This window comes from Leucoraja erinacea, chromosome 13 (assembly GCF_028641065.1).
Source record: "Leucoraja erinacea ecotype New England chromosome 13, Leri_hhj_1, whole genome shotgun sequence".
Taxonomy (NCBI): domain Eukaryota; kingdom Metazoa; phylum Chordata; class Chondrichthyes; order Rajiformes; family Rajidae; genus Leucoraja; species Leucoraja erinaceus.
Genome location: NC_073389.1, coordinates 24,866,114 through 24,878,405, shown reverse-complemented (window position 1 = coordinate 24,878,405; position 12,292 = coordinate 24,866,114). Strand labels below are relative to the sequence as shown.

Here is a 12,292-nt window from a genome sequence, read left to right as displayed (position 1 = left end):
AAAAAAAAAAAGAATAACTTATATACAAACACTTTTTTATTTTCTCCATTGCAGAAGATTTAATTAAAGGAGCATATTAACCAGGAGGGCAGGTGGGGGGGAGGGGGGGGGGGGCAGGGTCAAGCGGGGCCAGGAGGCAGTTGGGCCAGGTGCAAAGGCATTGTGAGGTCAGCAGCTGGGAAACCTTAATATTTTAAAAAAAATGTCAGTTTGGTTATAAATTTCAGTAAATATCTCGGGGGTTGGGGGAGGGCAGGGGGTTGGGGGAGAGAGAGAGGGAGGGGAGGAACAGAGAGGGGGAGAGAGAGGGGGGGGAGAGAGAGGGGGAGAGAGAGAGAGGGAGAGAGAGGGAGAGAGGGAGAGAGAGAGAGAGAGGGGGGGGGGGAGAGAGAGGGGGGGGAGAGAGAGAGGGAGAGAGAGAGAGAGGGGAGAGAGAGAGAGGGGGAGAGAGAGGGGGGAGAGAGAGGGGAGGGGGAGGGAGAGAGAGAGAGAGAGAGAGAGAGGGAGAGAGGGAAGGAGTGTGAGTGGGCTGCCAAATGTGGAGAGACAGAAGCGGCTTCTGATTCTCTGGAAACCCACAGCTGGAATGAGCGGGTGGGCGGGTGAGGGGCGCGGCTTCACGAGATGCGCTGGCAGTGAGAAGGTTCAGAGCGTGAGGCTCTGCTGCCCCGAGATCTGGAGAACAAAGATCCTATAGCTGAGCTTTAGAATCTTTGCTGCAGAACTGTCTCGATCTTTCTGCGTCTTTTGAAGAACGGGGGGGGATAAGTGGGCGAATGTACCTTGTGGAAAACGGCGCATGCGCATTGACAGCAGCTGCATTAATCCACAGCGGTGGGGCCAGGAGGCAGGTGGGCCTGGATTGGTGGGCATTGTGACATCAGCAGCTGGCAAGCGGTGATTATTTTTTGAAAAAGTGGGTTTTGTGAACAACTTTATTCAAATTCGGGGAAAATAATTGACTGAATTTAGAGAGGAGTGGATTTCTGAAATCATAAGTTAAATCCCTACCGAAATTGTAAAAATCTCAGCGTTTTTGGGTTTGGTTTTCAAGGAGATACGTTTCAAAGGCAAAATGACATACACCCACACACACAGAGTTTTTAAAGTATACTAGACCAAGTGCAGACCCGTTGGGTCTGCTCCCCCAATGGTGTGATCCCCCAACCCAATATTCCACCATGCACCCGTCTCCTCCAACGGAACTGAACCCCTTCCCAAATGTAAGATTCCAGCACTCCCCTGCCTCCCTCAGCAGCGGATTTAAAAAACATTCCAATTTCACCTCCCCTGCCTGCTGCAGCAGTTCCAATTGCAATACCAATTGGCCCTCCCCCTCCTGTTGAAGCACTTGCTGTGATATCCCATTGAGGTGAAAAGTTCAGAGTGTTCCTGTCTTGCAACTTTGTTTTGAAGTGTGTTGGAAGCGGATAGGAAGGAGCAGCGAGTCAAAAGGCAGAAAGGCAGCCAGACGCCAGGTGGCAGGCGGCAGCCACACAGTTTTAATATATAATAGATAGATATGATTAAGTGTTATTTATCGTTATTTATCTTTTTTACATTTTTTACTTTTTTGTGTTTACAGATAAGGTTGATATTTGTGTTAATGAAAATCTCCTTATGAGGTCTCTTGAACAAACAGTTTTGATTTCAGTTATTATTTTTACATTGTCAATAAACTTGAGAAAAAGTCATTTTTTGCTGAAACCAGTTGTCAGAAATATATATTATGTTTGCCTTATGTACTTTAAGTTTAGGAAAGAGAAAGAAAGAGATTAATAAAGATATATAATAATTTTAAGGTAGGGGTTCCCTGAGACATGAAAATTATTTAAATGGTTGCGCAAGGGTCAAAAGGTTTGGAAAAGCTGCTCTGGGTGAACAAATTTTTCCCCATCTCAGTCCTAAATGGCCGACCCCTTATTCTTAAACTGTGACCCCTGGTTCTGGACTCCCCCAACATCAGGAATATTTTTCCTGCATGTAGCCTGTCCAATCGTTTAAGAATTTCATATGTTTCTATAAGATTCCCTCTCATCCTTCTAAATTCCAGTGAATACAAGCCCAGTCGACCCATTTTTTCATCATGTGGCAGTCCCATCATCCCGGGAATTAACCTGGTGAACCTACGCTGCACTCCCTCAATACCAATAATGTCCTTCCTCAAATTAGGAGACTAAAATTGCACACAATACTCCAGGTGCGGTCTCACGGCCCCTGTACAACTACAACCTCCTTGCTCCTAAACTCAAATCCTCTCGCAATGAAGGCCAACCTGCTATTAGCTTTCTTCACTGCTAGCTGTACCTGCATGCTTACTTTCAGTGACTGATGTACAAGCACACCCAGGTCTTGTTGCACCTCCCCTTTTCCTAATCTGACACGATTCAGATAGAAAAGGGTCTCGACCTGAAACGTCACCCATTCCTTCTCGCCAGAGATGCTGCCTCACCCGCTGAGTTACTCCAGCATTTTGTGTCTACCATTCAGATAATAATCTGCCTTCCTGTTCTTGCCACCAAAGTGGATAACCTCACATTTATCCACATTATGCTGCATCTGCCATGCATCTGTCCACTCACCCAACCTATCCAAGTCACCCTGCAGCCTCATAGAATCCTCATCGCAGCTCACACTGCCACCCAGCTTTGCGTCATCCGCAAAATGGAGATGTCACATTTAATTCCCTCGTCTAAATGGTTAATATATATTGTAAATAACTGGGGTTCCAGCACTGAGCCGAGTCAGTGTCTGTGATTCTGAAAAGGACAAGTTAATTCCTACTCTTTGCTTCCTGTCTGCCAACTAGTTCTCTATCCAGTTCTCTATCCCCAATACCATGTGTTCTAATTTTGCACACTTATCTCGTGTGGGACCTTGTCAAAGGCTTTTTGAAAATTCAGATACACCACATTCATTGGCTCTCCCTTATCCAATCTAGTTGTTGCATCCTCAAAAAATTCCAGAAGATCAGTCAAGCATGATTTCCCCTTCATAAATCCATGCTGACTTTGACCGATCATGTCACTGCTTTCCAAATGCGCTGCTATAATATCTTTAACAATCGACTTAAGCATCTTCCCCACTACCGATGTAAGGCTAACTGGTATTTAATTCCCCATTTTCACTCTCCCTTCTTTCTTAAAAAGTGAGGTTACATTGGCTACCCTCCAATCCACAGGAATTGATCCAGAGTCGAGAGAACATTGGATCATCTTATGGTCAGACCTAACATCCTACATTATCAGTTCAATGATGAAATGTAGTGGCAGATGAGGCACTGCCACAAAATACATCTTGGCTTTAGTACGAAAATCCAGGACTTAATTGTGGTACACTAGTTGAACGCTTGCCACTCAAACCAATGGCTACACCCAGTAAAAATTGGCCATTAAAGAGAAGGAATGCATTTAGCATCTTCAGAAACAAGTTGAAGTAACGTCAGTTTTGATGCTCATCTACTTAAATGGTCTAAATGTTACTCCGTTAAACACTCGAGCTTCCTAAGCTTGTTTCCCTCATTCTCTGGTGTAGAAAATAAATTTACATGTGCCGTTTGACAGAAAAATGCAGGAGGTCAGTCTGCCTTAGTAATTAAGAATTTAGCAAAGAGAAAACTTCTACACAAAGTAAAAAGAAAAATTGCAATTGTTTGAACCCGGAAAGAAAGGTAGAATTAACTGGGTACAAGTCAGTAATTATTATTCACAGAACAAACAACTAGAAGTAAAAATGTTGTTCCATCACAAATCTGAACTGGTATTTTCCCAGCTGATGAATGATCTTACCTGAGTGGAGGGTCCTGGGGATGTAAATGGTGAAGGGCATGGTCCATCTTGTAATGAAAAATGTGCAAGAAATACTATGAGCTTAGCAAACGCACTTCTTACTTCAGTGCTAGGGCACTCCAAAAGGTATTCCGAGAAGCGATTTGGATAGGCAAAAAGAACATTATGTGCAAACCAACAGCGTACATTCTTGCTGTGACGGAGCAGGATACACAATGCATCATACCTGTGAGGGGAAAAGAAGCTTAAATTAGTTAAAATGATAAAACTATTCTGCTTGATAGATAACTGTATTACTCAGCATTACACACTGTGATCTGATCCAATCCCTATTCTGAATAACAAATTCATTTATTCACTTGGGGCATTAGAATTGCTCTCAGCGTTCAAATCTGTGCAGAAGATTTGGATATGAGAAGACTTCATGCTGCTCAAAAATCATATGAGTAAAAATAACATCCATGGACATATTGATGCAAGTCTATCCTGAGGCAGATGATTAACAGCCACTTGTAAAATAAAATTGATGATCAAATTTAAGAACTGATAGTGAAAAGCAATTAAAAAATGAGTTGAGTTATTTTATTTTCTGTCTAGAAACATGTAACAATGATTACAGCAATACAATTCTACAGCTTTATTGTAGATTTCCTGTGCCTTATGATACATATAAAGCCTTTTGCAGCAAATTGTCCAGTAAGAGCCTGGGTAAAGCACATTTCACCAGGTTATGTGTGGCGGATCATGGGTTGGGATGTGACAGTGAGTAAAGAAATCCCTCTTGCCAAGATCACCATGTCCAAAGCACCATTTTTTCCCCTTTAATTATTAGCCAATGAGTTACATTTCAGGATGTACCAGCATTTATTTCATAGATCAAATGCTTTGATTCAGTGTTTAAAAATTAACCTCACCCAATGCAGGACAAAAATGTAGTTTAATAACAGTGGAGATATTAAATTATCCAAACTGCTAATATTGCAGCGATTTAAAATTGTTGTCTTATGCAGTTTAAAATGTGAAAATAAATTGATAGATAACAAATCTCATGGGAGCTATCCCAAAAGTCTATCTGTATCAACCGTCCAAAGCATTCCATTAGACAAATGCAAAATCAGCCAAGTTAAATTTTGCATTGGTAATGGATGCTGATATACATTTTGATTTCAAAGCTAAATGCTGATGATGGAAATTTATAAATTCTCTTTTTTTCCCCTTTAGAAATTCTTCAATGAGCAGCAGACTTCAACACATGAAAATATTGTAATGTCTTCAGTACTTGGTTAAGGTAAACGAAAGTAGACAATTGCTTGGAAAAAACAAACATTACAAATAAGCACTCACCATTCACTTGCTGGACCTCGGACTATTTTCTTTGTGTGAAACCCAGTATTAAACAAGAATCTTGCAGCAAGTTGAATGCTTATCATAGCCAATTCTTCAGCTTCTGATAATAGATGATCTTGTCCTACATAAATCAGATTTATTGAGAGTCAATAGCTTACTGAAAGCAATATTAATGGGTTTCTCATTTGAATGCAAACACAAATGAAAATGTACATAAGTTATTGCAACAATTCCAAAGTCAGGAGGTGAACACTATGGCGTTTCATCACTCTACATCATTGTATCTATCCTTAAGATCCATAATTTATGCAAGTTTAAAATATCACTTTCACAGAGCAATATAATAAATCTGAAAAATTAATTCCCACAAAATTCAACAAGTTTTTAAAATGCAGTGACTTTTAGAAATACGTGGAGCATGATTAAATTACAGATATGGGACAGACTCTAGAGTAGATAGAAAACAGTTCTATTGATTCACTAAAGTGCAAAATTATTTCAGTAATAATCTTAGGAGGAAAGATGATGCATGCTTGGAATGCTTGGAAGGGACAATTGACTTTAGAAGTTATATTTCCAAAGGTCTCATGCAATGAGTGCTCTACATTCAAATGTGCATTTGGTGTAGGAGAAATCATTTCAGCAAGATAGTTCACAGAGCAGATGGATCAAGAAATTACTAACTTATTGGATTCAAGTGGAGTGGCAAGTTGGATTAAGAATGGGTTTATAGGGAGAAAGCAAGGATACAGCCATCGATGGGACGTCCATCGACTGGAAACAAAAATGCAATGTTGTTTGGCTGGGCTTAACAAACCAATTATTTTTATGGTTTTTATGAAGTATTCAGATTCAAAGTAGGGACCACAAATAATTATGTCAATGATTCCAAAATTTGCTGTGGACTTCTAAAACTATCAAATATTCACCGTGCTGTATTTAATTCTGTTCTCTAGACTACAGTAACAATCAAATTACAATGGAAGTGAAGCGGAAATTTACAGTTTTTAGGGCTGGAAGATTATGATTATGAGAAACCAGCTGGTCTGGGTTTTTTTTTCCCTTGGAACAAAATGGCACAAGGAAATTAAAAAAAATCTATTTAAAAAAAATGAGGGGTCCAGTTGAACTAATGCCCCTGTCCCACTGTACAAGGTAATTTAAGAGTTCTCCTGAGTTTCCCCTGATTCGAACTCGGAGAATTGCGTTAATGGTCGTTCGTGGGTACTTGGGGCTCTCGTGGAAATGTTTTCACAATGTTGAAAAATTTTCACGAGTTTACCGCCTTTCCCGGGTACCTGCCGCTAGCGTTACGAGACACTAAGAGACGTCCCGAGCTCCGACGTTCCTGGTAAGTACATTCTGCGTACTTACAAGTCCGTTTATTTTTAAAACTCGGGAGAACTCTTGAATTACCTCGCACAGTGGGACAGGGGCTTAACTAGGCAAGACAAATCCTCATTTCTCTTAGTAGAAAGTTAAGTGCCCAGAGAGCACAGGTTGTAGATAAGTGGTTCAAATATTTGAGGGGATGGGCCAGGAAATCTTTATTCATCTTAGAATGAATAACGTGGTTGGGGAACGTGTCTAAAAGGGTGGTGGAGGCAGAAATCTTTAATTAATTTAGAAAAGTGCCTCAAGGTAATAGCCCAGGAATTTGGAAACGCAAATAGTTTAATCAATATTTGGTCAGCAAGGACACAGTAGGTTGAGTGGCCTTCATTTGTGCGATAAAATAACAGAAATATTAATTTACACATGAGAAATGTGTACACACGTCTAAAAAGACGCTCATAAACATTTGACAAATAAAATTAGCAATTGACAAAACACTGCAATGCATTCAGTTTATTTCATTCCATGAAATATCTGCTGATGGAAAAAAATGGTAATGGAAAGGGTCAAGTCCAACTGTAGTAATTACCAAGAAGCCACAGGCAAAGTCCATTTCCTTCACCAACCACTCCCATTCTGTTCCTTGCAAATTCTCCTCTCCTTTCTCCCAGTTTCTTGGTCTAAATTACCATATTTTCTCACAACGCTGCCCCATTCCATCCCAATATGCCTACGTCTCCCAAATAAAAAATATTCTCAGTTTTAGATGGCAGGACGCTTGAATACAAAATTCATGCTTTCACTCTTTCCCATCACTCCCTCCCAGAATCTGCTTACCATCATCTGGCACAGATTCAGGTTCAATAGATCATATACCGACAATTATGTACCTCCAGTCTGTGACAAAATTACATATTCCCTTTCAAGATTTGTTGTCAATATGTCCTTCTCTTGCCATGATGACAGATCTTTGCAACGTCAGGGGCTGCAACAGCTGTTCTTTTACTCACTTTTGTCGACCTGTGCCTCAAAACTCAACATTCAGCAGGGTGGACTATCATTTCAATTTATATACTGTATTAACTGCTTACATTTATCTCTGCCGAAGAAAGCCAAGTGCTTTGCAAAACATATCCATTCTTAAGTTTGACCCAAATATTCTTGTTGCATGTATTGTGAGTTTCCTCTAAGACTTGTTCCAATATAGCTCAAGGACGCTTTTAAAAAAAATATCAAGCACATTACATACTTCAGAACTCTGCACCAAGTTCAACAGCTTTGCAATGATTCAGCGGCAGCTGTTTGTACCTGGTGCAGACCACTTTTTGATTCACCACTTGTCCCATAACTACCCAATTCTCCTTGCTCCATCATTTCATTTATCATTGTATCTTTCCAGCCTTTCATCCCATCAGAGACGTTGCTGTTGCTTCCCTCCATAGTTACTCCATATCTTAAAACATTAAAAAAATCTAACTTCACTCTGGTGATATAGTATATATTATATTAAATGTATCTTATTTAATCTTGTATTGAAAAGAAGTTATATCTTAAAAAGTCTGATTAGGCAGTGGGCCTCTCAGGCCATTTGGTCACAGGTCATTTGCTCTTTCTCGATGTCACATTCTTGTGAAGTGTTGTAATGACATGGCTCAAGATTTATGACTGGTTATACATCCAAGACCACAAGGCTGGAATAATAATGGATTTTGTATTAAGTTTGATACGTTTAATTACACATATGTTGAGATAAGAGGTGATACATTTGAGCAGGTTGTATCTTTTATTTTTATATATATGTATCTAAGAAAGTAAATTTGTTTTGATCTGAGATAAGTCAGTAGTCTGCAGATGCAAACATTCTTTTGAGTAATGCTGTCAGCGTGAAAGAAAGGCCATAAAGAGGCCCAAGGATGAGGTTGGAATGTCATCCCCCAGAGATAACAAGAAAGGGGGGGGGGGCATGTGTGCTAGCCAAGAAGCAATTGTCATTTGTCAAGTGTGACATTTATACGACCCCTGTGTGCATGGAGATAGGAGGTGTGTGTTTGCGAAGATAGAGCAAATTCATACTTTTAAGGTTTACTAGACCAAGTGCAGACCCGTTGGGTCTGCTCCCCCAATGGTGTGATTCCCCCAACCCAATATTCCACCATGCACCCGTCTCCTCCAATGGAACTGAAGCCGTTGCCAAATGTAAGTTTCCAGCACTCCCCTGCCTCCCTCAATTGCACCTCCCCTGCCTGCTGCAGCAGTGAAAAGTTCAGTGTTCCTGTCTTGCAACTTTGTTTCGAAGTGTGTTGGAAGCTGATAGGAAGGAGCAGCCGTCAACGAATCAAAAGGCAGGAAGGGATCCGTACTGCAGGCGGACGGATGGATTTGAGTTTTATATATTGATAGATAGATAGATAGATAGATAGATAGATAGATAGATAGATAGATAGATAGATAGATAATATAAGGTAATGTTAGTTTAACTATGTGAATTATAATGAGACCATCTGGGAAATATATTATGCTTTAATTAGGATTATAAACATTAGACCCCTATGTTTAGATCTGTAGTTTAAGAGGTAACATTCTTCCCCAAGACATATAGAGTTTAATGGGAACAATGTCTTGTTTATATAAATTGAGTGACCACTGTATCTCTTATATTTTGAGAAATGTGTTCTGGGAATTGTCCACTTTTCTTGGATACGACTTTGTTGGAATGAAACGACTGAACAAAGAAGTTAAGAGCACATGGCAGGCGAGGGGCCACAAAGGGGGAGTCATGTGACTACCTACATCAGTTGCAAATATGGAAATGTACTGGGAAGGAGGAGATAAGTGGGAGCAAGTGATTGGCTGATGATGAGGGAATGTCGGAAAATGATTGGATATGGAAATGTAACACGGGTGGGGCATACAGAGTTGAAAGTGGTATAAAAAGAGATGATCCTTTGTTTGTGGCTCAGAGAGCTCCACATGGACTGATGACATGGGGGGTCCAACTTTTGTTTGCAAATAAAAGTTTAAACTTCTTGAAGCATTCTCCGTGTGGCCTGAGTTAATTTTGAGTATTGAAAACAACGACAGTGGCAGATTGTCAACCTGAACGTTTCTCAATTCACAAATGCAACTAACCAGCAGGATATTTCCATCATTTTAGTAATACTGGCTTTATTGTTTGGGGATTTCAACATAAATATTTTATAGTCAAATTCTTTATTTTGCAATGAATAACGTAACATTTTTCTACACAATAGCCCATTCACTACCTCCTTGCTTATCACATTCTACAAAGTGTCGCCAAGTTGCAATATCTCTCAGCTGTGTGCTCTTTAGTTTAACTTTCCACCTAGTTTTGTATCATCAGCCAATTTCATATAGTCCTTTCATGATTCAGGTTGTAAACAGCTCTGGTCTGAGCACCAATTGTTGATTACCACCCCGAAAATGACCCTATTGTCTTATGCTGTTCCTAGATCGTACCCACCAATTGGGACAACATCCTAAGGCTGGCACCTGAGTATGCCTTTTGCAAACCCAACTGCACGACATCATACTCAACACAGGAACAAAGAAACGCAAAACACTGGAGGAGCTCAGTGAGGTAATGCAGAATATATGGAGGTAGAGGGAGGTCAATGTTTAGGGCCCGGACCTTCATCGGGTCTGAGTGTGCAGATGGGAGATGGCCACTATAGAGGTGAAGGGGAAGGGTGAGGACGGAAAAGGCAAGTGATAGGTGGATCCAGGTGAAGAGGGAGATGATGGGCAAATGGAATCAGCTGGGGGAAGGGGGGGGAGATAGAGACAAAGGCTGGAAGTGACAAATGGCGACACTTTGTAGAATGTGATAAGTAAGGAGGATGATAAGTGGAGATAGACACAAGAAGCTGGAGTAACTCAGCGGGACAGGCAGCATCCCTGGAGAGAAGGAATGGGTGACGTTTCGGATCGAGACCCTTTGTTCAGACTGCAAGTCACGGGAAAAGGAAACGAGAGATATAGATGATGATGTAGAGAGATATAGAACAATGAATGAAAGATATGTTAAAAAGTAATGATGATAAAGGAATATTAGCTTTTGTTGGGTGAAAACTAGAAGCTGGTGCAACTTGGGTGGGGGAGGGATGGAGAGAGAAGGAATTCCGGGGTTACTTGAAGTTAGAAAAATCAATATTCATACCACTGGGTTGTAAGCAGCCCAAGCAAAATATGAGATGCTGTTCCTCCAATTTGCATTTAGCCGCACTCTGACAATGTAGGAGGCCTAGGGCAGAAATGTCTGTGTGGGAATGGGAAGGAGAATTAAAGTGTTTAGCAACCGGGAGAACAGGTAGGTTCAAGCGGAGTGAGCGAAAGTTTTCAGCAAAACGATCGCCCAGTCTACATTTGTTATAAGAGTCCACAGCTTGAACACGGATACGGTAGATGAGGTTGGTGAAGGTGCAAGTGAAACTTTGCCTAACCTGAAAAGACTGTTGGGGTCCCTGGACAGAGTCGAGGGGTGAGGTAAAGGGACAGGTGTTGCATCTCCTGCGGTTGCAGGGGAAGGTACCTGGGGATGGGGTGGTTTGGGATGAGTTAACCAGGAAATGTGGAGGAAACAGTCTGCGGAATGCGGAAAGGGATGGAATGGGAAGATGTAACTAGTGGTAGGATTCCGTTGGAGGTGGTAAAAAATGGCTGAGGATTATGTGTTGTATGCGACGGCTGATGGGGTGAAAGGTAAGGACTAGAGGAACTGTCTCTGTTGCGACTCATGGGACGGAGAGCTGCGGGATACCGTGGAGACACATGTGAGGGCTTCATCTATGATGGGAGAGGGGAGCCCAATAAGGGAGGATGATGGGCAGATGGAACCAGCGGGAAAGGGGATAAGAGCGAGTGGTAATGTGTGAGTGGGTGATGGGGAGGAACCCAAGTAGATCAGAACAAGAGTAAAAGGAACTCAGGGGGTGCAAGTTACCTCGAACTGAGCAGATGGATTTGTGTGGGAATGGGAAGATGAATTGGCAAGCAAACTGGAATTCAAATGGCCATTGCAGAAAGAGCGCAGGTGCTTGGCAAAGTAACCGCCTAGTCTATGCTTGAGCTTGTCAATATAGTAAAGGCCATATTGCAAGCACTGAATGCAATAGAAAAAATTGCACAAAATGCATATGAAATAATACCTCACCTGGAAGGGCCGTTTAGAAAGACAAAATATTTAACATTTCCTGGTTTCTCATTATAACACTTTTTAGTACAACCTCCAAGGGACCAGCATTTACTTTCAGTCTTTTGTGCATATTTCTAAAAGCTCTGACATTGAGCATTTAGATTCTACATTAATTCAACAGAATTTGAGTCTTTTCCACTGTCAATATATGAATTATTTCAATTTTGAAGCAAGGCTTCCTTACTATCCAACAGGTTAGGTAACATTGGTGGAAAGAGCAGTTACTTTGCAGGACAAATACTTTTTGATGAAGGGTCCTTGACCCAAACTATTAACTGTTTCTCTTTCCACTAATGCTGAATACTACAGGTTTTATTTCAGATTTTCAACATCTGCAATCTTAATTTTTTATAAATCATTTAAATCCATACAAATGGCAATTTGGTGGTAGTTAAGATGAGGTAGTTAATCTAAAGTACCAGTTAAAACCTATTCTGTTTAACAAGCCACAAATATAGACGAGACCGTTCATGCCTTCATATGGAGTTTGATAAAAGAAAAAACACAAAAATAAACAAAGAAAGATAACAGCGGAGTGCATGAGTTGAGTACATAAAACCATGTCTCAGAAGGATTTCAGGATTTTTTTCTAATAGAGATGGAAGTAAAA

General features: G+C 40.8%; 1 protein-coding gene across 6 annotated transcripts in view; it reads right to left on the bottom strand.

Moving 5' to 3' along the window:
• The window catches only part of usp9 (ubiquitin specific peptidase 9), a 219,781-nt gene that overhangs the window by 14,321 nt on the left and 193,168 nt on the right, over positions 1-12,292 (bottom strand). For all 6 annotated transcript variants that reach the window (XM_055644623.1, XM_055644625.1, XM_055644622.1 and 3 more), the window contains 2 exons: positions 5,133-5,256; positions 3,789-4,014 (listed from right to left, as the gene is read on the bottom strand). In XM_055644623.1, coding sequence (XP_055500598.1) covers positions 3,789-4,014; positions 5,133-5,256 — 350 coding nt within the window. The remainder of the gene's footprint in view (positions 1-3,788; positions 4,015-5,132; positions 5,257-12,292) is intronic.